General features: G+C 39.0%; 2 protein-coding genes across 3 annotated transcripts in view; one reads left to right on the forward strand and one right to left on the reverse strand.

The window, feature by feature from the left end:
* sipa1l3 (signal-induced proliferation-associated 1 like 3) overlaps positions 1-17,091 on the reverse strand; it is a 100,051-nt gene extending 82,960 nt beyond the window's left edge. Inside the window, exon 1 of one of the 2 annotated variants that reach the window (XM_084408502.1) lies at positions 16,925-17,091. The gene's annotated coding sequence lies outside the window, so the exon portion shown is untranslated. The remainder of the gene's footprint in view (positions 1-16,924) is intronic. The other variant, XM_084408501.1, reaches the window with a different exon arrangement.
* Positions 17,092-20,953: 3,862 nt separating this feature from the next.
* Positions 20,954-27,474, forward strand: part of map3k10 (mitogen-activated protein kinase kinase kinase 10) — a 31,213-nt gene continuing 24,692 nt past the window's right edge. The window contains exon 1 of the mRNA XM_084408503.1: positions 20,954-22,545. Within this exon, the coding sequence (XP_084264629.1) occupies positions 21,669-22,545 (877 nt within the window). The 5' untranslated portion in view covers positions 20,954-21,668. The remainder of the gene's footprint in view (positions 22,546-27,474) is intronic.

Genomic DNA, 27,474 nt, shown 5'->3' on the forward strand with positions numbered 1-27,474 from the left:
TCGAAACTGGGGCATAGATATATACACTAGATTTCGCCTTGGCTACGGCATTCGTTCATGAACTGCCGTAGCCAAGGCGAAATCTATGTCTATCTATGCACCAGTCTGCGCACACGTCACACAGCAGGAAGCACGGGCGCCCTCAGATCACTTGGACGTCGCTGTGTTACAAGAGGTAAAAACGATATAAATACTGTTCGTTTTCTCACACAAAACGCTCGTTTCGTGTCTTAGGCCATCAATGTGTACTTACGATGGGGAATTGTTTAATTTGGACGATGGGGAATTGTTTTAATTTGGACTCTGTGGATGGCTGCTCTTTGAGACCGTGACCATAGACCTGCATTATATGACTGACAAACAAGAACGGTTTGACCTAAAAATATCAAAATCTATTTGCTAGTAGATAAGTGCCCTTTTCAGAAAAGTGCCCTATGCAAGGTTCCAGAGCTAACGGCGTCGGCGCACTGAAGCGTTTTTTTTTATTTTTTTATAGTTCAGTTACTATAAGATTTAATGTTATTAACGTTACCTTGACAAACTATAACTTACATCATTAAAAAGATATAAGACTCACGTTTCAGTATTTGACCACTATTGTATTCTGAGAAATTTATATTGACAGTTATGTCTTAATTTGTGTCAGGAGTTATGAAATGCAAAAATGAGTCGATACCTTTAATATGAATTATGAGCGTCAGACGCTCCCATTCATAAAAAACTCCCGTGCTGTCGTCATGAAAGCGATTCACAAAACAACGTCCCTCACGGCTTTTAGCTCAAAAGTGTGCAGATTTGGAGAAATATTGATATATTCTCAGTTTACATCAGATTTCTATTGACAGGAATAATATTTTATTGAATTTATAGCCAAATGCGTCGATGTAATCATTATGAGCGCTGTACTGATGTGCTGTGTTTTCAATTCATACCAGCAGCCTGAGGGCGCTCTACTGAACATTATAGTCCAAATTTGAAACACATGAAGAAGAGCGTTCGACAATGCAGGAAATTATTAATTTATTGGCATTGTGTTGTTTCTGAATGCTTTTATTGGCATTTGTGTTGTTTCTATTGTTGTGTGAGGGTGTATACCTTCTGGATGTAATGGTGCTCTCTCTCTCAATAAAAAATGTTTTTTTTTTTTATTAAAAAAGTCATAATCCATGTCTTATTCCAAATTAGGATGTTATGGTATCAATCTGAATGGGAAAACCATTGAATTGTACGATGGCCTTTGTGCCCTGTCATATGGCCTTGGTGCCCCTAAAAAAAAAGAAAAGGTGGAGGCCAAATGGCCTTGCCCCTAAAATTACATAATTCCCACCCTGGTCTATATGTATATGTCTATGTGTCTATGTGTCTATATGTATATGTATATGTCTATGTGTCTATATGTATATGTCTATATGTATGTCTATGTCTGTGTCTATATGTATATGTATATGTCTATGTGTCTATATGTATATATGTATATGTCTACGTGTCTGTGTCTATATGTATATGTATGTATATATCTATATGTCTATATGTCTCTGTGTCTGTCTATATGTCTATGTCTATGTCTATATATATATATATATATATGTATATGTCTATGTCTATGTCTATATATATATATATATATATATATATATATATATATATATATATATATATATATATATATATATATATAAATAATACTTTAACACTGGTGTATGCAATGTCAAATGTCTGATCACCAGGTCATACATATTGTAAAACGCAACTGAAACTTGTTCTTATGCCAAAGTCATGTGCAAAATAGTTTAGCATCTCAAACCCAGTCTGCAATCTGAAACTGATAACAGCCTCAAATGCTCGACAGGGAACAAGGGTGTTTTGACACTAGCTGCCATTAGGTAATACACACTTGCTGTGCTAATAGTGTCTCTTGAATTGAAGACGATGAGGTCATAAAGTTACTTGCCAGGAGTTTCAGTGATAAAACAGGCCTTATCGCCATCATACTGTTGCTCTAATGTGCGTTTTCACAGTGTGTGTGTGTGTGTGCTGAAAGATCACATCCGAGCAAGCGTAGCGTCACGTCCAATAGATCTCGTCAATGAGTGACAGTCAAGAAGTGCTTTGATTCCATACTTTATTCTGTAAGGATACAACAGATGGTGCGAATGGATCGAGGAGGAATAAAGGCATAAAAAGGGAGCGCGGAAAGACGTGTCTAAATACTCCCCATTGGGCTAGGAACATTCCTGCAGGATTGAAACGTGGGAACGGGTTGAAAGGCGCACCCCTGCATGAGCGTGACCGTGTGTATGTTTATACTGCTGATCTGTGCAGGAATTCATTCGGCTCCACGCATAGTTCAGCCCACTTTACATTCCCGTCATCGTTCAAAGCGTGCGGACAGGGGAGGAGGAGTGACGAAGGCTCATCCTCGTCGACTGCTGGGAGAATGAAACACGGCCGATGTCTGTGGTCAAAGCCTCGCTCTCTCACGCAGGATAATTTACAACCCCGACCTCGTTCATGAGAAAGAGGCTGTTCTGTTTTAGAAAACCCCTATCAATCTCTCACGCAGCCCAAAGTCCTCTGAATGGCTACGAGACAATCTAGCCTCTCGGGGGGATTTCTTTATGTTAGTGTGACCAAAATGTGTAACGATGTCAGACTGATAAAATCAACACAGGAAGAGAAAGAGATACACTGAAAGCAGACAAGATGAGGTAATGGTCGTCTGAAAGGTAAGGCATTACATTGCTGCATGAATCAGAATCAGGACGCACAAAAACCAAACTGAGGTGCACCTAACCCTTTCATCCACATGCTTTTGGATCTTTACTCTCTTTCACTCTCTGTGGGTCCAGCCATCTCTCATCCCTAATCAGGCAATCTCTCCCACGATGATAAGAGATCCACTGTTCTTCAGAGAAAACAGGCCATTTCCCTCCCTCCCTCTCTCTCTCTCTCTCCCTCTCCCCAGCGGTGTGTAGTGTAACTCTCCTGAGATCCAGGAACACAACAGTCAACACCCTACTGTCATTACTCTTCATTTTCAGTGTGTGTGTGTGTGTGTGTGAGAGAGTTTGAGTGTGTGAGAGTGTGTGTGAGAGAGAGTGTGTGTGTGAGAGAGTGTGTGTGTGTGAGAGAGTGTGTGTGTTAGAGAGTGTGTGTGTGAGAGAGTGTGTGTGAGTGTGTGAGAGAGAGAGAGAGAGAGAGAGAGAGAGAGTGTGTGAGTGAGTGTGAGAGAGTGTGTGTGTGTGTGAGAGAGAGTTTGAGTGTGTGAGAGAGTGTGTGAGAGTGTGTGAGAGAGTGTGTGTGTGTGATACCAAAGATGAGTAGCTTTAAACTCCACAGACATCGCACTGTACAGCATGAGACACAAACTCATGCTGGGATAAACAAATAAGAGTGTAAAAAACACACAAAGCCACCAGCATTTAAAATCTGCTCACAATGACCTAAATATTTGGAGATGCATAAGAGTCACATAATTTTGCAGTACAATACAGCATCAAGACTTTGTTTTCTAAAGGCCGGGACACACTAAGCTGATGGTTGGACGTCGGTAGGCTTAGTTTTTTGGCTCTAGTGGGGAAACGCTGTCTGTTTCTTTAGGGCAGATTCAGCATGTTTAATCGGCATCGGTGAGAGAGAGGACTCTGATTGGCTGTTCAACTTAGCAAATGAGTCGGTGCATGAGAATAAATGCGAAAGCGAGCAAAGAAGTCAAGACGGTACTGACAGAAGAGTGTTATAACTTACATCATCTTACCTGAGCATTCGAATGCACGAATATTTTCATAATAACATGATCTGATTGGATCAGCGTGATTGATATTTAAAATGCTAAGCAAGCACTGCTTTGTTTACGGTTTGTATATCTACAGTCCTAGTTTTGGTTTCCCTTTTTGAATGACGAAAATAGACGATTCCTGCTGATATAGACAGATATTTACTTCCACGCAGGAGCAGAACGCACCTGCTAGTCCATACCTGTCAACACTCCCGTTTTTCCCAGGTTTCTCCCGTTTTTTAGCCCTATCTCCCGGACCCCTCCCGGTTTGTTATTTCTCCCGGGAAACTCCCGTAATTTGCATGGCCCAAACTCCTTTGTGAATAATCGGACCAATATGTTTGTCCAATGTTGACCAGTTGCCAGATCTTGTATTAAATGCATTATATTCACACACCATATACAATTTCAACCCGTGTCACCTCAACTTTAACCCGAAAGCGCTCTTGTACGTGTCATTGATTTTGTAAAAACAAATATTGTACAAAACATCTGTACAATAATGCTCTTATAATGGCGGCCTAACAGGTGGCTGAATGTGTACAGACTGTGGGAACAGTTGGTTCCATGTAAACAATGCTTTACAAATAATCACCTTCCTGGTGTCCTCATGTGGATAATCGAAAGCAAAAGTAACTAACCGAGTGCAGAACTTGAATTTCAGGCAATCAAATTGTGCGGAAATCTGCAGGCATTCTCCTTGTGGGTCTTCTTATAGATGATCTGTGACACAGTCTGCACGCAATTGACTTTTGCAACTCTCTGCCCTTTTACCAAATCTGATTTTGTAATGGATAAAGGCATGCGATGAAAACTAACTAAATGGCATTCTGGGATTGACTCCATGCTGAACTCAATTAAGATTAAAACAATGACTCTACAGTTGTTGGACTCCGGCTGTGGGGAGTCACAATAGCACTGGCACATGTGAACGCACACTCTCGACTTCCTCTCAAGAAATTCCAGTCTGTAACAGAGGCAAGAAAACCAAGGCCCTTGGTGCTTTTGGCACAAGCGTCAGTATTAACCCCAAGCCTGGCACTCCTGTATTTTGGAGACAATCTGCAGCTTTGTCTGAGCCACAACCAGAGTTCTGACAGAAGGAGGGCAGCTCTGCACTGCAGAAACGCCTCGCTCATGAGCAGTCATTTATAAGGGTTGCACGAGGCAAGGCACCGTTCAGTACGCCAACATCACATCTTTGAAGTGGTCCTGGAACCAGCTTTGTTCTTAGCTCAGTATGAGTTATCCTTGTCAAATTTGAGAAATGCTCACCCACAAGCCATAATTCAGTTTATATGGTCACTGTGGGCAGAAATTCTTTGAATTTAAGGTACTTATAAAAAGGTAAATCTCTCCACCATAGGTTACAACACGAGTATGTTTACATGCAGTTATAACTGAACTACGGCAGGTTTTGCATAGTTGAGCTACAGTTATCTGTCTAAGTTTACGTGAGCCAAAGTGTAACTGAAGATTTGAAGGATTAAACACACCATCATATTATCATATTACGACAGTCATATTATCTATGTCCATGTCTGTGAGTCTGACTTTGGACTGGTATGATTTCAGTCAGACTAAAGACTGAAGTGTTTGCATGACATGTTATATAGAGAAAATATATTTTTTTCCTTATTTTTGCCTTCATATCAGTAAGATTGACAGTAAAGTACTAACAGTAAGGTCAGTAAGATTCTTTTTTTATTTTTTATTAATACTTTTATTCTGCAAAGAAGCATTAAATTGATCGAAAATGACAGTAAAGACATTTGTAACGTTACCAAAATGCATCTGTTTCAAATAAATGCTGTTGTTTTTAACTTTCTAATCATCAAAAACATCAAGCAACTGTTGTCAGCATTGATAGTAAGGAGAAATGTTATCAAAATCAGCATATTAGCATGACTACTGAAGGATCATACTGGAGTGATTCAGCTTTGCATCACAGGAATGAATTACATTTTTGTTACAATTTTTGTTTAAATCATAATAATATCTTCATATTACTGTCATTCTTATCAAATGCAGTCTTGGTGTGCATAAGAAGATAGATGGTAGTGTATATATTAGCCTAAGTCATACATGAAATAATATAAGGCGTAAAACAAATGTAATATTGAAAAATTCGGACATAAAATATAATAAAAAAAATGTGTGTATATATATATATATATATATATATAGCTACAGATAGACATTTATCGAATTTGTAATATAGCCAGTGGAAAAGTTGGCAAAAGAAAAAAATCCTTCAACACTGAACCTTAACACGGTCGTCATCCGTTCTTTGAATGCAAGCCCAAACACTAAATCAGAGGATAATGATACAGGACGGACTAATCAAGAGATCATTAGAATTTCTTACCACGATTTAACCGATTAGAGAGCAGTAACCCAATAAAACATCACTGATACAGCTATAATACCATAAAATACCACTATAAAGTGGTCAAAAAAAATGGAAGGTATTGCAGACCGAAGATGGAGTAAATGCAGGAATGTGTGTAGGCTACTTAAACGAGTGTAGGCATATGCGTGTGGGCGTGTGCAGACTACACAGAGCGGAAAAAGTGCGGCCCTCAAGCTCTGACCACATCAGGGCTCTCAAAGGAGGCAAGTGAGAGCTTTCTGAGAAAGAAATATTCAGAACACAAGCCTTTAAAGAAGCTCAAAATCATCTCACTATTTTGAAACTAAACCCTGGACACTCGTGGGGTACAGTACGCACCACAAACCATACGGCAAAAAAATGCCTTTCAGTGGTTCAGGGTTTTTCCTGGGTCAAAAATGGTCTGCGGATGAACACAAACACACACAGTACAAAGTTCCCCATGTGAACTGTGAGCACAGTACTGTCACAATAAATGCCAAAGAAACAGTTTGTAATGTTCACTTTTCCTATTTAACAAATAAATAAATCACTGTCAGGACAGAGCATAAAACAAAGTGCCTATAACCATATTTTTATATTAAAAAATATGTACATTTAAAAAAACGGCAGGTCTCTTATTTTTGCATTTACACACCAGGACTTAATGCACAGATCATTTGACATACAGTATCAGATTGTTTTGTTCCATCCATTGCTATGGTTATCATTGTCAGATTCAACTGCAATACGGTTGTCAATCCAGAAACTTTTCCATGTGGAGTTTGCAGCATGAAACAAACACATTTAATTGGCCATTGTATTCACACGCTCAACAGATATGTCTGTGATTGGCTACAAAGCTCAACACTAGTGTTGTCACGATACCAAAATTATTGTTTCGATACCGATACCAAGTCAAGAATTGCGATTTCGATACTTTTTCGATACTTTTCCTGAAAAGGGAGAAACACTCTCAAATATCATTGCTGTGCTTTATTTTAAAACCGGGACAACATTCTAATCATATTACACACTAATATATGAACATTTGAACAAAATATGAAATATCAAAATATAAAAAATAAATTAGAGCAATGACATTCAAGGTAAAAAAAATTATACATTTAGCAGCATTATCTCAGTTATCATAAGAAACATAAGAGTTACCGGTAATAACTTTATCTTGATTCTGAACTTTGAATAAAAATATGAACAGCGATTATATTAAACAATGTTTAATATTGGTAACATATGATAAGCCTCATTGGTGATATATTTGACATATGGGGAGAGAGTTGTGGAAGGCCTATACTTCATGTTAAACATAAATATATAGCAGCAAAGACAACGTCGGCAGTGTTGACGGCAAAATAGGCTGCAGAATATTTCGTTCTGTATTGAGAGGTGCAGTATTTGAAAATCGATAATATTTTTTTTAAATTACATTTATATCTGCATTTATGTCAAAACCTAGACTTTCAAACATCAAAATGTCATTTATTAATATGTATTCGTGTCAAAATGACATAGAAACATCTTTTCCTATTCTATTTTGCCTGGAAACACTTCCAACACGCTTGCGTGTCGCGTGAAAAATAGGCGTCGGTTCTATTCTAGCATGCGCGCGTGTCACGCAGGCAGTGTGCTAGCTCTTAACACGGGAGCTGAAATAAAAACGGACACGCCACGCAGCCAGTGTGTCGCCGGCCTTACAAATCTGGAACGCGGTCATTCTTAGAAGTATCGATTAATATTATTACTTATACTTTTGTTTTCATTACTATTATTACTGTTCTGATTTGTCCTTCTGTTATCTTATTATCATTACTATCAAGTATTTATACCATTGTCATTTTTCAAGTTGCTGATGTAGTAGTAGTAGCAGTTATGTAGTAGTAGAGATTGTAGTAGTAGTTGTGGTTGTACTTGTAGCAGTTATTGTAGAAGTAGAGATTGTAGTAGTAGTTGTGGTTGTTGAAGTAGTAGTTGTAGTAGTAGACGTTATAGTATTTTTAGTAGTCACTCCTTACCACTGATTGATTTCTTTATATTTGTTTTATTTATATCTGTTATTTGTTTTCATATACTGACTTATACATGTTTATGTATGTATGTTTATTTGCATATATATATATCTTTTTTTTTCTCTCTATCTCTTGTTCTTCAAAGTATGTACTGTGACACGTCCACCCAGTTACCTTTACATGCACACATGCACACACGCACACACACAAACGCACGCATCTGTCAGTTCCTGACTGTATTGGTTTTGTTTTGCTTGTTTGTTTGTTTGTTTATTTGTTTTCCCTGTTTGTGATCCCAACTTATGTACATCTTGCATATTCTAATAAATAAAAATAAAAAAAATAAAAAAATAAAAAAAGAAGTATCGATACTAATAAATTTAGGTATCGTGACGTTTTTAATTTCCAAGAATCGCGATACTTTTGAAGTATCGGTGCACCGTGCAACACTAGCTTACACAAACACTCACAAGAGCGTTTTAAAGCAGCCGGCTATCAGCAGGTACCAATACTCCAGAACGGCAGATATCGTCACATTATCATTAATATCTAATAAATGTTTGCTGAGAAAACTAAGAATTCATTTTGGCGGCCGACAAAATATTTTCAATGCAGGAAAAACCCTGTGGTTTCAAGTGGCATTTACAAATAAATTTGGTGCAGGATAAATTTTCACTCAGAAATTGCGAGTAAAGAACACAAATAATTCCATAATAACTGGCAAGCAAAGTAAAATTTTGAAGTAGAAAAACTGACAAAGCATTTTCTTGTAAAATGTACTCGAATAATCCTCGAAAAATGACATGTTCTACTAAATTCTTAAAGTGGACCGAATTCTTGGCATATATGAGTGAGTCAGAGGACATGGGAGCGAATGCGTTTCCTCTGATGAGCGCTTAGGCAACATGAGGTATTTTAACGCACTGTGTGTGTTTGATGTGACCCATCTCCTCAAAGTGGGGGTGATTCATGGGCCTGTCATCTCCCTGCACTCATTTCCTGTCTGAGTTACCCTCCTCTCCAACAGTGCAACATAAAGAACCAGCGTGACGCACGACACTACCACACTTCCCTCAATAAGAGACAGATGGAGGAAGATGCAGCAAAACTTCCCACTTCATTAAGTCTATCAAGTCCATATCACAGTTCACTTGTAGGTGACGTCACTAGAGTAACAGAATGTGTATCTGGTTTAAGACTAGAAACAGCCATTAGCGTCGGAACGGTACCGGAGACATTCGAGACAGTCGGCTTCCATTCATCAACACTTCCTCCCGCGTATCCGCTGACACGCTCTCGAGGATCACTCCGACGGTTTCCTCTCCATGTCTCTCTTCCTCCCCGTCTCTCCAGAGAGAGCAGAATAAATTGCTCGGCCAGATCAATAGGAAATTCCTTAAGAACAGAAAGTTGTGAACAAGGAGATCTCCTGGGACAATGAATGGCCTACTTATACAACTGTGTGGGTCTGAAACATCTGGTGTCATTAATTTAATGGAGATCCTCTATAAAACAAAGCCTTTTCCCTTTTGAGACACTTTTTGGTAAAGTCAATTTCCCTCTCATATCTTCCAAGTACTCCCACATCAACTAATGTTCCAGGCTAGATGTTTAAGAAATCAGAAGAAATTTAAAAGCTTTTCTTTAATGGTTACAGCACATTAAAATGAGTTATGTTATTGCAGGGGTTCTCTGTGACTATGTGCAGATAATAAATGTTTTTTTTTTCTAGCTCAAGAAATAAAGCTTTTTCTTTTCTACTGTATTTGGAAATGCACCGATATTGAAATTATGGCTGATAACTGATAAGACAACAATTATTTTCATGATGTAGATCTATGCTACTTTGTTTGAAAAAAACAAAAAATGATGCTAAACTTACAGACACACACAGTAACTCATGGAAAAATATGCTCTTAAAGGGAAACCATGATATATCACTATCCCTGAATGCTAGATAAATAAATATCCAATATTGGCTGACAAATATTTGATCATGGCAAATATTAAAGTAATAAAGTAAAAATTACTTTACAAGTTTTTTTTTAGTACTTTTGAGCAAAGATGTGTTAAATTGATCAAAAGTGACAGTAAAGACATTTATAATGTCACAAAAGATTTATTTAAAATGCTGTTCTTTTGAACGTTTTATTCATCAAAGAATCCTGAAACAAATGCATCAGTCTCCACGAAAATATTAACAGCACTATTTTATACACTGATAATAATAAGTAATGTTTCTTAAGCAGCAAATCAGAATATCACAACGATTTCTGAAGGATCATGTGACACTGAAGAGTAATGATGCTGAAAGTTTCACAGGAATAAATTAAATTTTTTAATATTGTCAAATAGAAAACATTTGAAACTGTACTAATATTTTGCAATACAACTGTTTTAATGCATTTTTGAGTTAATAAATGCAGCCTTGGTGAGCATAAGAGACTTATACCAACCCCAAACTTTTGAATAGTAGTGTACATTTATAATATAGGTCATCATATTGATTATCAGCCACAGTTTTTCTATCAGTACACCCCTAATTGTTATAAAGATAGTATAGCAATGGAAAATATCATGCTTTTAATGCAAAAGCCCTGACAAAATTCCTACAATGTGTATGCATCTCAATATTTAAACTTTATACTAAATTTCACATATGCATGGCAGTTTTAGGTTTCAGGTATCTGTTATTCTGTTATGCATGCGAGTGAGAAGCCATATCAAAGACAAGTTTTGTTCTGCGCTCAAACTCCCTCTCTCGTCAATCAGGTCTCTCTGGTTCTGAGCAGGTGGAGAGTCAGGAGTGAAGCAGGTGTAAAACAGCATGGAAGCCTGCTGACTTCGGCTGACACTTTGTGGAAGTCATTCTTTCCATTGACATGTTCTCAAGATAAGACAATAAAGTCATGACACCAAGTTGACAAAACCACTTGTTGCCTTTCGGTTGAGTAGCTGTGCAATCACACACATAAAAACCTATTCTTCCCTGTACCATATCACATTACAATGCTGTCAGTTTTCATGTTCAATAAGTAGGCAAAACAAGCGGAAAGACCAGTTTTCTCCTGACGATGCAAATAGCTCTCTAGTTAATGTGCGATTACTAATGCAATATTTAACTACCTCGCATTCTATTACAGTAATTACACACTTAAAAGTAACTCTATTAACTGTTACTTGGCTAATTGGACTGGTCAAATAAGGATACAATCACACCTAATGGTCGTGAGTGTCATGATTGTACCTTTTTCTGTCATTTCCTAAATCTCTAAGAGAAACCGTTGGGGTGAGTCTGCAGTGGCAAAAAGTCCGATTCGACATCTGTGTTTATCCTCCAGCAAAAAACCAAACATGCTATATTTACTCTGGCCAAACAGGCAGAAGGAGAGAGCAGAGAGCAGAGTGAATGAGAGAGATAGAGAGAGAGAGAGAGAGAGAGAGAGAGAGAGAGAGAGAGAGAGAGAGAGAGAGAGAGAGAGAGAGAATAACAAACTTCAGCAGCTTTAGGGATATTTCTGGCCTAGTTAATGGACGTCATAAAAGCAGGTAGTGATGTCACGCTAATAACCTACCTGAGAATATAACCCAGAGAGAATACTTAAGTCTGTAATGGCATTAATATGCAGTCATTACGTTGTCATTTAGTCTGTATAACTACACTGTTGTCCATTAAGGTGTGTACTAGTGTGATCACTTTGATGATAAAGATATTTTAAACTTACTCGAGTCCTTAAAGGGTGAGTAATTAATGACACAATTTTCATTTTTGGGTGAACTGAACTATCCCTTTAAGGCCTAAAGATACTCCGATTTTTAAGCGTGAAGGCGCAGTCACTGCAGAAATATGCATTCTTTTAATTCAGCCAAGAGGTCACACTGTTACGTATCAATATTCTACTGGTCACACGACACACATACAAATTCGCAGGTCAGAGCTCACCAAACTTTTTCGCATGAGCTTGCGTTTCCGGTCTGATGCATTCGTATACGTTTGAATGGAAGTTATAGGATCGAAAAGTGTAGTGTGCCCGACCCTTGACGCAAATTTCGTCACCAGAATAGTACACACACCGGACGATTTTTGTAACGCTCACATGCACGTTGAATTTGTTTTGCACTAATCAATTGTTGAACAAGTGGCAACACTGGCGCAGGCCGTTGTTTCACAGTAGAAAATGAAACCAAAGAGAAGAAACAACAACAAAATACTGGAGACTGCAACAACAACAGATGCACAGATTGACAAGCGCTTGTGTGAGGGGGTTATGAGATACCCACAACTTTAGTTTCAAAGAATACAGACATTTTTAACTTAACTTCTGGAGAAAAATAGCACCACCAAAAATGCCGTCACCACCTTAAAAAACCCCTACAAGGACTCAAATGACAATATGCAAATCCTTCAGACAATCCAGGCCTATACTCTCAGCTGGGTTTGTCTATTCAAAACCATCGGCATATCAATAACCGGCAGACTGCAAAAGTCAGTGTATGCAAGTTTAAGAAGCTTTTCTGGTTAGTTGATGGAAAAAGAACTTATGAATTCCCAAGAACTCCAGCTATTCCTCCGCACACAGATATATTGCTACTTTACAGGGCAAGTTACTGAAAACTGGAGTTTAGCCTAACACCTGGATGCATTTATTTAAGATTTACAACGGCATTCAGCTCCTCACAAAAATACATTTTGTCTTAAGTTATTACCTGACAGAAGAATCTGCTCCAAGCTTGAGTCTATTTTTGTGTGAACGGCAGCAGTGACTGATGTCCACGTTTGTCCATAAAGAAGCCCCTCACTGTTCTTCGCTTCACATACCGTGAGAACTGAATTTGGCCAATATGACTGTTATCAGATACATTCATGTGATTGAATTAGCCTCAAAGAGGAAGGACTAAAATAAAACCTCAAAATTCCAGGCACGACAGTCTGGTTCTCTAATTTCATACGGTTTAATGTGGTGGTATGGCGTGTGCACTGGTGAAGCCATCTGACTTCCCCTGAAACATATGCTGATTTTTAGTTATACTGCTACACGTTAGTGCATGACCTGCAGTGGAGTCAATAATATTCATAAAGCACTTAAAGGGATAGTTCAACCAAAAATTTTAATTCTGGCATTATTTTAACCTCAATTTATCGAAACAAATTTGTATGACTTACTTAATCCCTACTTAAAGCAGAACGCACGTAGCCAGATCTTGAGGCCCCGTTTACACGTACATGGTTATTTTGAAAAACTGAGACATTTCCCTTCGGTTGTGCCCCTCGTTTACACGCAAACGGAGAATTCGCCTCTGAAAACAATTCTTTCTAAAAACTCCGGCCAGAGTGGAGATTTTGGAAAACTCTGTTTGCACGTTTGCATGTAAACTGAGAAAAACTGAGTTTTAGGCAGTCGACGTCACAGTATGCGACAGAACTTGCACTGCGTCAAAGGTGCGACCTATATTTTCGGGATTCTGATTGGCTAACATGGGCTTGAGCTTCTCGTTACACTGCCACCTACAGGTCTGGCATGCTCTTGACGGCATATACACGGGTTTGTGTAAACGAACACTTTTCTGAAAACGGAGAGGGTGAAATGTCCGTTTATGAAAATAACCGGCCACGTGTAAGCGTAGCCTGAGACTGACAGCAGAAGGTCTGGACTCCAACACAGCTTTCATTGGCCAAGGAAGGACCAAGCAAGAAGGACTTCAGACCGAAAGCAACCAATCACAGCATCATGTTTAGGGGGCGGGAAAATGTAAAGACGATGTCCCCATAAAAAAGCCAAACGGCGTGCACTTAATTTAGGAACGTTGTACAAGTTTACTGCAGCAATGGTGATGTGAACTTCACATTCTTTTAAAAATCTAGCGTTTAGTTCATCCAGATAAGCGCTCATCGTCACACTGCAGGGCTCCAGACTGCGACCAATTGGTCGCATTTTGCGACCATTTTTCCTGCTGGTGCGACCAAATATTTATTTAGGTCACGCTGGCGCGACCACAATGTTGCCGAGCAGTGCAAACAAAATGAAAGCGGAACGAAAATGCGCTACTCATTTATGCTTCACGGACCGTTTTTTAGTTCGGACCAATAACAGCGCAGCGCCCCGAACTTGCCAGTCGTGGGCCGATCTCGATCACGAGACACTGTTACTAGGAGATCCAGTGAAGAAATCCACTGAATTCGCCTCAGAATTAATAACATCATCGCTGCGAGATCCAGTGAGAAACATTCCGATTCGGCGCAGAGTTCTCTGTTATGAACCATAGATATCAGATCAATTTTCACTCCCTAATATAAATTTTTTCACTCGTTTTGCTTTTTAATTAATATTAAGACATTATGAATGATAATAATTAAAGTTAATTTCATCTACACCCTAAATTAAGCTTAGTGCTTTATTGTAAGCCCCAGTGCTACCAGACAGGCTATTTTCTGTTGAACTCAGTGGCTCCGGTGCTGCTGCCGTCAAACGTTAGTCTTGAGCCTGTGAACTTAAAATAAAACTGCACACTGTAATATCTGTACGTTAAGTCTATTTATTATTAAAGAATTTGTCAGTATTACAGTTATTTTGGGGGAAATTTGAATAATTGCATTGCAAGCTGATTTAAGGTGTGCCCCTAAAGTTTCTGCTTGCGCTCCTAAAATTTTCAGTCAGGGGCTACAGCGCTTCTAGTAAAAAAAGTTAGTGTGGAGCCCTGCACAGGCTTTCTTTTTTCCATAAGGGGGTTTGGCATCATGACGGCTTTGTTTCCAAGTGGACCGCTAAAGAACGTGACATACATTTTCTGGAAATCCTGGAGATTTCAACCAATCAGATGACGACTTCGAAACTCCCAAAGTTTTTTCCATTTCGTGTGCCATATGGACGTTCAGCCAACGACCAGTGGGCGTGACATCTGAGGCTGAGACTAGAGACTGACTGACTTCTTTTTTTTGCATACAATTTACCCTATAAAGCAGGGATAGGCAATGACGGTTTTGGAGTGCCGCTGTCCTAAAGAGTTTAGCACCAACCCTGATAAATAAATAAAAAACTCACCTGCCTGTAGCCTGTCACCTGTGCCTTAGTAATCCTGAAGACATTGATTAGCTTGTTCAGGTGTGTTTGATTAAGGTTGGCGCTAACCTCTGCAGGACAGCGGCACTCCAGGACCAACTTTGCCCATCCCCGCTATAAAGCCTACTTGTTTCATATTTGAAACATTAATTTCTAAGGTTTCTAAATTAATCAAAACTTTGCAGAAAATCCCATTGTACTCAATCTACTACAACCTTTTGCCCTCTTATTGAAAGTTCATACTTTTTTGCAAGTAAAAAGCCTTTAGTATAGGCTAGTTTTAAAAATGTCCACCTTCAGGTCGCGGTGCACGTGTCTTTTTGCTGTGAAATCGTGACTGATTTTTATAAAGTAAACGTAATAATAACTTTTATACTACTTATTTTATACTTTTAACTACATCAAGTTTAAAAAAAAAATCATGTTAAAAAGTATCAAATATGATATAACAGGCTTTTGAGGAACATTTAGGCCCACTTGTAGATCTCTCAATCATCATTGTATTGCATTCCTTAATATGCCATGCCCATGAACACAACAGATAAGCTTTGATCATAAACCTAAACATTTAAATATTATCCATATTACTGTTTGAGGATATTGAGTGATATTCTTGTACTCTTATAAAAAATCTCGTTGGTTTACATTACAAGCTATCAAAATTTCATCTACTTTTTTGCTATATAAATAACAACTGCACCAAATTGCATATTTTGAATAAAATTGAAGTGTTTTTCCTCAGAGTGTGAGCTCCATATTCTCGCTTTATCATACTATATGAACCATAAAAACCATGATGTATCAAATATGATACAAAACATAAATCACATGTGCTTTATTTGTTACATTTTGTCAACAGCTTCCAAAACATATATGGTGAAAGTGACTAAAGCTGTGACTATACAACTTTTGAATTCCAAAAAGTGATGTCAGTCAGTCATACAGGCTTGAGTAAGTAAATGATGATATAAAATCAATTCTAACTGAACTATTCCTTTAATCCAATAGTGACACATAAACCACCTGTTGTTATTAGTATTATGAAAATACATTTCAAATGGTTTTCTGCCATATCCAAAATGTATCTACCCAAATAATACCCAAATCTATTACAACAAGTGATAAATACCAAACTTAAAACTCACACCAACCCGCTTTTTTATTCATTAATAAACTGCAAAGCAACATTTGTACACTGAGATGTACTGGCCTTTTCAGTTGGGTTCTTCAAGCATGTGCTGAAACTTTACGAGTAAGCAACAATCTGCCCTCACCAACAACCAACATTCATTTTAAGAAGCTTCAAGACACATTAACTTTCTTTAAGAACAAGGGCACCATTGTGTGAAAAGTGTAGTCTCACTATTGTTGCATGGCCTTAGTCCAGGTGAGTGAAAACTACATAGTGCTGACGCATGCGCGCTGACTGATCAGGAAGGACTAAAGCGTTTATATTCGCTAACGTTTTTTCACTTAATGAAAATACTGTACAGTGATCCCAAATCCTGCATAATGACCAGTGCTTGCTTCATAAAAAACCACCACTGCCCACTATATGCTCGTGTACACACTAAAGAAACATGACCAAATCTGAAAGCTGTCCAACGGCTCCCGAGTTTTACTCGCCACTTCGCATTGTTGATTTAAACCTGATCGTTAAAACTAATTATCCCCGGTAAACGTCTCTTACCTTATCCGACCCGGGAACGCGTGAGGGGAAAACTTCCCTAAATTTCCCTAAGGAGACATGTGTAGTCCGTAAAACGTTTCAGAAATCCTGTGGATATTGTCGCTCCAGCGCCGTTCGCCAACGAGGAATTCTTCTTGGCTCCCACATTCGTTATTCCTCTTCCTCCCAGCCAACCGAAACCACGACGCCCGGCTGCTACTCGCGCACACACATATGACACTGCGCATGCGCGGGGCTGCATTCACAAGTGTCTGTCTGTAGTAACATATGAAAGAGAGCGAATTCCGCAATGTAACGTGAACAGCGATCTGTAATATAGCATATAGTTTAATTCACAACAGTGCAAACAATAAACACAACATGAATGCTGTGTCTAAATACAAATAAAATAACTAAAAACATATCACATTCATAGCCACGACACATTCAATCTGGCTTTCTTATTTATATTTATTTGTTTATTATTTTAAAAAAAAAAATCTAATAAAATAAGGAAATTGGGGTTTAAGCTTAAATATATTATTTCCCTTTAAAAAAAATCAATAATGTACATTTTCCTTTCCATTTCCATATCATGTTCATTAGCCTATCTGTCACATGGTTAACATGTTTAGAAGCCACTTGCATTAAAACAGTTAATACCACAGCACAAAGTGACTGAATGGGGAAACCAACATATAAAGGCAACGTATAATTTGGATGTGTAAATGACACTTTGATTGTGTTGTACTATAGCCTACAGCGGCACAATGATGATGAATGACTGCATCCTGACGTCAGACTGCACTGCAGTGTCATATCTTTTCGGGGTTTTCGAAAGCATTTTTGCAAAACAGCGCACATGTGATACGTGCAACAGAAGCAGATTTTCGGTTGTAAAGACAATCCTTTTTTGGAGGGCTCCATAGTATGACACACATTTAGATACCACGTCTATCTACAGTATACGTTAAACTTAACTGAGGTACATTTTTCGTGTAGTGTATAGCACACCCTTGTGGTCACTCAACACCGTCTTCTGTTAATAATTCCTTCAGTATTATCAATGTTCACTCTCTTGCAGAATCTTTTAAAACCAAGATAAAAAATGTGGCGAGAAATGTTGCTAAACTACTTGTTATTAAGTGCAGCCAGCTTTATAACCAGCTGTTTTTTTGTGCTATAGGTTCATTTTATGTTTAATAATAGTTAACCAGTCTGGTTATGACAACAAAAAGTGCCCTAATGCTTTGAAAAAAAAGAGACTGCATTTGTGGAGTCTGACACAGAAAAGTGAATGATTGAAAATCATTTCAAATGGAGAGTCGTGTTTAAAAGCCTTAAAATGCACCAAACTGATGTTTAAATTCCCATGAGCAAAAAACATTTAAAGCGGCTCAGTGAATTTGCATGTCCATGAAAACACATGTGGAATGCCATCATTCTTCTACATAAAACAGGTTTTAAATGTCTTTAGATTAATTACAAAAATCAAAATATTGTCTTCATGCAGGTTGATGAGGTTGATCATATTCAAATGTAAATAGGAAAATTGCCAATGTATAAATTATAATGGTTGATATCTAGTATATTAAGCTTTTGCTTTATTAAAATCACTGTCTGGCTTCATGCAGGCTATATTGAGAATCATGTATAAGTTTTCAATCCTCTGAAATTATGACATTTGTCCTATTCATCTTCTGCCATTAATCCTAACACCTTTTTGCTCTATAGATAGTGTAACCTGCTGTAGACCAAAGCATGACGGGGAGAGAGCAGGTAAGTGATACTTAGCACAGACCTTCTGCACCACATCTTCTGTTCTCTATTCTGACAACGCAACCAACATCAACTAAGTTAGTATGGCAAACTGAAAGTGTACTGGAGAACAGCAGGACCTTATGGCATGACTACAAGAAGCCAGAAAGAAAATCTGCCATTAATGTGATCCAGAATCTCACCAGGGGGCAGTATGACATAATGGAGCAAAACTGTTCTCTTTCAGTACATGTTGTGCAGGTCAGCCATTCAACTGAACTGCATTTCACCCTGAATATATGACAATAAAGATTATAAAGTGATATGCCTAATGAAAAATTATTATTATTTTATGTTTCCAGCTAATAAACCCCCATTTTCACAGACAAGGCTTAAGCTAGTCCCAGACTAAACTGCATGTCTCAACATGCACACCAGTAATGATTTTTCTAAGGCACATTTATAAATAATAATAATAATAATAATAATAATAATAAAAACCTACTTAAATGCCCTAATTGAACTAAGCCTAATCCTGGCTTAATCTAAGCCATGTCTGTTATGTTTTAATGTTTTAAGGGGACTTTCCATAGACATAATGATTTTTATACTGTAAACTATATATTCTATCGCCCTGCACTAACCCTATACCTAAACCTATACCCATCACAGAAAACTTTCTGCATTTTTACATTTTCAAAAAACATCACTTAGTATGACTTATAAACTGTTTTCCTCATGAAAATGTCCCCACAAGGACAAAAATGTATTGCCATCTTTGTGGGGACATTTTGTCTTACACACACACACACACACACACACACACACACACACACACACACACACACACACACACACACACACTTTTATTATGTAAAAAAAATATATTTTATATTAATGTTATATATAATTATAGAATTGACAATTTAATTGTAAATTAATTATATTATATTATATTATATTATATTATATTATATTATATTATATTATATTATATTATATTATATTATATTTGGTCCTAATAGGTCACATCCACTTTGCATACAATACAATATAAACTCAATTTCCCAGAATGCCCTACTATCCTCCACCCCCAGTCCAGCCGGTGTATTTGGATACAAAGTCAGCCTCAGGAGCTGACAGCTCGGTCCATGGAATAGATCGTCTTTCTCACAGATAAAGGAAACGGGGGTAGAAACGATTCGATTGAGATGGACGACAGGACGACTATCTGACCCAGCTGGGAGAAATATTACAAGAGCATCCTTCAGTGGAATTCGATGATGTGTACAACATATGGGAATATTTCAGCATTATGATACGCCCATGCGACGAGCTGTGTGGATGTTGTGATGTACAGTGAACGATCCAAGCAACCATAAACACATCTGAATTCAGAAAACTGGTTGTTGGGCTGGAAGTACGTATGGATAGCCTACTTTCTCTCTGATCTCTGGATTACAAGAAATATCGTTGCAGAATATAGATAGGAACCAGGTGGCTATTATTATCATCATCATCATCATCATCACTATTATTATTATTATTATAAAAATGGTGGACGCATTTTGTGCTGGCTTTTATTTGGGCAACATAAACACATTATTGAGAATTTCGTCGCCTAATCGCTACGACCTGGATAAAAGTAACCTTTATGCAAGCCATTCGCATCACTCTCATTCTTCATAGAATGATCTCAATATCGCTATATCATAATAATCCAATATCCAGCCGAAGTTCCGCTTAAGCTTATCATACATTTCTATTTATAGACGCAACTGACTCCAGCTTTATGCATCAACTGCTCGATGACAATAAAATGTCTACTGTTAAAATGACAATCATGGAACATGAGGACTTGAAATAAGAACTTGCGCTTCCAGTCGCTTTTCTTATGACTTGAATTAAATTGCAAACAGTAGACGTGTAGTAGCCTAGCTATTAGTAGGCTAACGTTTATTGATTAAATATTAATACGCCTTTCCAAATATGCTAAACGCTAAATGGGTAGAATATATTACGTATGTCGACTAAATCTAATGACAACCACTGCTCTGCCATCTCTCTGTTGTGATTCTCATCTTAAAATGGACGCGCGCTTTCCTTGAACGCAATTTAGACACTTGAACTGTCTTATAGAGTTCGCAATGTACCGGTTTTACACAAAACAAGAGAAACGTGAAGTGAATATTACGAATGTGCAAATAATTGTGGATGTTTTGAGATCGCGAGCTGGCGCATCCCTGTGAGCCTATCAGAGCTGAATGTCTGAAGATGCCTTAATAAGTTTGCGCATGCATGTGTTTAAGGCTATGAATATTCATTAACGTCCATTGCAAAGAGCAACATCGATGTACATTTACAAATATGAGAGTTTTACATGGATCGGATTTACATAGATTAGGGGTTATGACAACATTCCAGAGATTTAACCCCTAGGTTACTAGATCCTGATATGTGGTGTAGGTCAAATAATCAGAAGACCCATCTAGTTTCTGTTTTATCCTGTATTCGCTAATATTCTTTTAGTTAAGGATTCTGCTGTTACAAGGAGAAATCAAGCAAGGCCTTCATATATTCTTCTAATGGAAAAGCCCAATGCTGCTTAAGCAACCAAAAAGAAAACATTCCTACGTCTTGATGGACTGGACATTCTCATCTAATCTCATGGACTTTGGATCTCATGTTTCTCTAGAAAAAAACGTGTATTGTAATGCAAAACTCTTATTCAGAATCCTTGTCCTAGTCATATTAGAGCTGTAAGCATACATTGACTGACTACAATGGCTCTATAAATGTTAAAACACATGCAAAGTGTGCTGTGGACAATCCAAGCAACCGGTGAGGACAGTGAAGGGGCAGCCCAGCAGAAGCTTTATTCATTGATTTCTTCCCTCATCAACCAGGCCTACACTCAGTAGATGGGCTCTGCATGGATATTGTGCGCAAGTTGACAGAGGGCCTCCTCCAGCTTTTGAGACCTCATCGCTGACCTGTGCACTCAGTGATGGACCCATATACAAGACTGAGTGGAGTAGGAGCTGGAGGTGGTGGCAGTGCTGCCCCACTACCTTGCACCAACATTGGAGGTTCCTGTGTTCCCCCTGTCCTTCCAGAAAATACAAATTCAACACCCTGCCTGACACACAACAGCAGCAGCAGCCAGAACTCCTCTACTCGTCTTTCCTCGGTGGGATCCCCAGATTCCCATCTTCCCCATCATCATGATGGCATTAACACTTACTGGACAGCTGTCTTTGATTACGAGGCCACAGCAGACGAGGAGCTGACCTTGCGACGCGGTGACCTATTGGAGGTGCTCTCCAAGGACTCCAAAGTGTCTGGAGATGAAGGCTGGTGGACTGGAAAGATCCAAGACAAGGTGGGCATATTCCCTAGTAATTACGTGACCCGACGGGACGCCAGCTATCCAGCATTGCCTCCGGGAGGTCTGGTCGGTGGGGAGTCTCCACTGGATATTGATTTCTCAGAGCTGTGCTTGGAGGAAGTGATCGGCGCCGGCGGATTTGGAAAGGTGTATAGGGGTGTGTGGCAAGATGAGGAAGTGGCTGTTAAAGCGGCTCGTCAGGACCCAGATGAGGACATCAGTGCCACGGCAGAGAACGTGAGGCAGGAGGCCAGACTCTTCTGGATGCTCCGACACCGCAACATCATCGCTCTCCGAGGTGTTTGCCTGCAAGAGCCAAATCTTTGCCTGGTTATGGAATATGCCCGTGGTGGAGCACTTAACCGGGCACTTGCTGGGAAAAAGGTGCCTCCTCGGGTACTGGTGAATTGGGCAGTGCAGATTGCGACTGGAATGGACTACTTGCACAACCAAACTTTTGTGCCAATCATCCATCGAGACCTCAAATCCAGTAACAGTGAGTCACGTTTCTTTATTGTTCACTGTTAAAATAAATGTGCTAAATTGTACCTTGTCATTGGGTCAGTACTCCTAAAGGGGACAACTTTGCACCTTATCTACACCTAAAAGGTCCACATTATTAACTTTGTTATGTACCCCTACGTTACTACTATGAGGTACAAAGATGTCCCTTTGAGTGACAAGCAGTTGTAACCCTAAAGGTACACATTTTGCAAAAATAAAAATCTGAGTGTGTTCTGATGCACTCAACACCAACAATAAATCTGCAATGGGAATTGTACGAAAATCATGGGTTTGGCACTGGTGGAGTGAACAATAGGAATAGATGTTGTGTGTGGACTTCTTTCTTCCTATAGCCTCTTGTCGTTGCATTGCTTTCTCTTCTTAAGACGAACTGCTCTGCTCTGGAAAATACTGGGCTATTTTTGGTCCTTTGTGCTATTTGCAGCTAAGCGCAGTTGGAGTTGTTGTGGGCAGAAAGAAGAGAGTAGCTGAATGGATGAGTATGGATGCATTTTGGAAAATGAACGCTGCACACTAGATATACTAAGTGTTCGATTTCTGCAGTTTTTGCAGTAGCAGAGCTTGACAGACCCTCAAGAGAAGATTTAGTAAAGTCTGCTAATCCCTGTCAAATCCATGAAAACAGTCATCCCAGTGCTGCTCCCTCTCTCAGCAATGGGATGCTTGTTTACTGTGCCCCTGTAGACGCAGGAGGGGTGAAAGCATTAGCTGTCAGAGTTTAGAGTTTCACTGCTTCTCATTATCCAGGGGCTCTGAGCTCAGGTATCCTCTTCAAACTGTAGGCGTACTTGGAGATTGGCACAGCTGCCGTGGCAACAGAGGCGGATTCCAAGCCCTCCAGCCTCTTCCCAGCTCCCCTCAATTGCACCCTAGACATCCCCCTCCCCCCGTAGTACAGTCCCCGCTCAACAACACAGTACAGCGGGATTGTGTGTATGGTATAGTGTCCCCTTTAGTGCACCAATAATTGCATTCCTTTACTAGTGTTGGTGTTTGTCACAAAACTGATCTCTGATTTAGTACCTCTCATAACTGGTGTGTAATTCAACTGGCTTTGTAAATGCATCATATTAGATCACCGATACGAGGAGTCAGGACAAAAGACAAAGACTTTTACATTTGCATACCAAAATTACTGTAATAGCTGCCTCTCCCTCATGTTGCCTGTAGGGCTAATTTGAACATACTTGGTTCGCTGGTTGTCAGTACATCTGAATAACTAGGATAATCTGATTACTGTGACCTCCTTTAAAGTGATGTCACTCTGTGTGTGTGAGTTGATAGGCTGGAGTCATTGGTCAGTTCATGTCGTTAACTGAGCTCACTCTGGACTTAAGTTACCGTTGTTACAGAATGGCCCACACTCTGGGAAAACAAAAGAGAAATGGGGATCAATTGGATGGGTGACTCAGCTGAGAGTAACGCTAAACCCCCGATCACCTTCCCTTGACACACTCCTCAGGCAGGTCTTTCCTGGAACACAGGAATGGCTAATGGCCACTGTCTAGTGCAATCAAATAGTCCTGGCACACATTTTTCCACTCTTAATGAAGCCAATTAATGTCCCTACACTTAACTTCAATATTATGTTAAAGGCTGTGGTTGACCGATATATTTAGTCAGACATGTTAATAAGATTATATTTGACAATTTTGAGATTATCAGCATCCGCCAGTAGCCGGTCATTCCACCTAGTGTCACTTTAAAAAGCTATGTCAGCTGCTAGTTCATGGATTTTATGCATTTGGATTCTCAAATTATAGCAAATCTTATTTGTCATCATTAAAGGTTACTGAGCTGCTGCCTTGGCTTTTGGCTTGCTTAGTTGGGGACATTTATTATTCATCAATATTATTGATCTGCCTTACTCTTAAGGTGGACGATGACGCAATTTTCTTCTAGAAACAAACTTTGTTGTATTATTTTCATGTTATCACTGTGAAGCTGCTTTGATACAATCTGTATTGCAAAAAGCGCTATATAAATAAAGGTGACTTGACTTGACTTTACTTGACTAGAAAACCATGCCTCTTCAATGACAGGACACGTTTACATACTCAACCGTGGACGTAAAAGTGCAGTCCTGTATTTTTATGACCTTAACACATCCCTTAACAACAGTCTTATGTACATATGCACACTTAAAATGTATACAGACTACTAGGTTTGTGGTTGTTTTGGACTTCTGATTATCTGTTTTGAAATATTCACCTCAGTGAGGCCGGGCCCTTTTTCTACTCTGACTACAGTTCAGTTATTGGCCATGTGATGTCCATACCATCTTAGCAGGTGAATTGCTTGTAAAGGTGTAAATGAAGACTTGTCAAATAGTGTTTTACAAGCAGTTGTAGAGAAAATGAATCAGGGAGATGTGTCCGAGAATGGCTGAGAACACAGCAACATAGCAACAATGACCCCTTTATCGCACGCCCAAGACAGAGACGGCTCGACAATGACAGGAGTCACTCGCCTGGCTAGAGAAGGGGAGGGTGGATATGAGAAAATGAGCATCTGGACCATGCACTAGAGTTCATATTGATACAGGGGACAGGGGAAAAGACTAAGGGATGTGTATGAATACATGTGGGGTTATATGTTTGTATGTCTTGGAAAAGCCCCAGGGTCTGAACTCACACAAGGTCAGTGGTAGGTTATAAGCACCGGGGTCAGCGGGGTACAGGGTTGAGCGACTCGTTTGTCACAAATGACAGATGAATGGCTGTAGTTCTAATTTTCCTGTTGCTCAATTTGTAGAGCACTGCACAAGGTCATGGGTTCAATTCCTAGAGAACCCACATAAAAAATATATAATTTCAAGTCTCTTAAATGTATAGCCTAAATGCACTTGCACATGACATTACATCACAAACTATGTACTTACTGTATCTAACTGTGACTAAAATGTGTTATAGTGGTATTTTAGTTTGTTAAAAGCAATGTTGGGGAAAGTTACTTTTAAAAGTAATGCATTACAATATTGCGTTATATATATATATTTAAAGTAACCGATTGCATAACTTAGTTACTTTTCTCTCCTGTGCTGGGCTTGCTTGCTTGTTTTTTTAATTAAGGGAATGCAAATTAATGCCTGTACAGTAGAGGGCGCAGCTCAAACAAACCTTTCACTTTTTACTTTTTACTTTTTTCACTTTTTGCTACCTCTCTCACACAGACTCAGTATTCAGAAGTTTAGCTTTTCAGGCTACAAAAAACTTTTACAAAAGAGGCTTGACAGTTTCACAACACCACTCTCCTGCCTTTACGACAACTCCATGCATTCATGCGACACACAAATGTCACCCACAAATTTAGGAATTCCATTAATAAGTAATAGGATACATTCCTTTCCCACCGATTGGAATGAGTCAGACGGGATGGTGGTAAAACTGGGGCCATGGACTTTTTGCATTGTTTGCACTCTGGTTAGTGACCATGAGTCATTTTTCCGGCCCTTTATGTGTTAAACGTTATACACCAATACCATTTTTAGAGGCCTTAGGGACAGATTTACTAACAGCTTGCTCCAGTGCAAACCCTCTTTTGACGTTAAAAAACTACTGGCAGTATTTACTAAAGACACACAGTGAAAAATTAACGCTGTGTTCTTTAATTTGCGTGTCGTCAGTAGATCTCGCGCAGAACTTTCCACTCCCATTGGTGCTTTATGGAATTGCACTCTCATGCTAATTTGCCCTGTTTGGTAAATTTGGCCCATAGTTTGAGAAGCGAGACCTGTATTTATAGTAAAGCCATCATTTTCCTATGTGTCCTCACTCTCAAGTAATGTTGGCAAGTCTGTAAATCATTTTTCTGTTTTATTGAAACGTCCAATGAAGCAATTCAGCCCAGTTAATTGAATTTCCCAGCATTACTTGAGAGACAGGACATTCTAGGAAAGTGTGCTTGATACATTCACTCCTCGTCTCTGTCTCTGCAAGCACTCACTTGCACTCCGCGCTCCATAGCAGCTCTATGCAGGCGTGAATATCGGTAATGAATTTATGTCATACACGTTGTTAATTGTGAAGCATGTCCAATCTGCTGTTCGGCTTCTGGTGTTTCTGTTTGCAACAAACATTGCACGTACACTGCGTGGAATAAACCCCATGACCTTCAATAATCCGTTTTACTTGAATGTGCATCACAATACAGAGGAAATGACTTCCGTTAAATTAACTACTTCCGTTAAATAGTGACTTTAAACACTGTGATATATAGAGAAGCTCTAAGGGGTGCCATGCATGATTATGAATGTATATTTATATTGTTCACGGATAGTTTTGGGAAATAAAACCAATAAAAGCAAGCTCCAGGGCTGACTGTGATGCTCTTTGGCTCATATTTAAAACATCTCTGTTTTGGTGGGAATTGGGGATCTGTAGTACAGGTGTGTTTAGAGGCTGTGTGTATTGGCCGTCTTTTGTCTAGGCATGTGTGAGTGAGAGCGAGCAACTAGTGTAGGTCAGTGTCTTTCTTTGTTTAAACTTTGACACAGTTTAAATGCAAGCCAGATAGCAAATACACACAGTATCTGCCACAAAAATCAATAAAGAGACAATAAAAAGTAGGCCTGGCGGTCTTGGTTAATGAACTGAAGACCGTAGGCCTCATATGACTGAGTAAAACTGTTCTAGTTAATATATAACCAGACACATTTTTTGCAGGCATGAGAATTTCTTAGTTGTTTTCTATTTAAAGAGTTAGAGTCCAAGGTTTGGCTCAGAACTCACGTGACACACAGCAAAGAAGACACACAAAGTGCTTATCCACACCCAAACTGAGCATACACTATAATGCATCGCACACAGGTGTTTACTACGGACTGCAGCATCACACAGTCAATTATCAAAGCCAGACCTACCCAGACAGATAATATACACACATTTACACATACAGAAGT

The sequence above is a fragment of the Rutilus rutilus genome, assembly GCF_951802725.1.
Source record: "Rutilus rutilus genome assembly, chromosome: 5".
NCBI classification, from domain to species: domain Eukaryota; kingdom Metazoa; phylum Chordata; class Actinopteri; order Cypriniformes; family Leuciscidae; genus Rutilus; species Rutilus rutilus.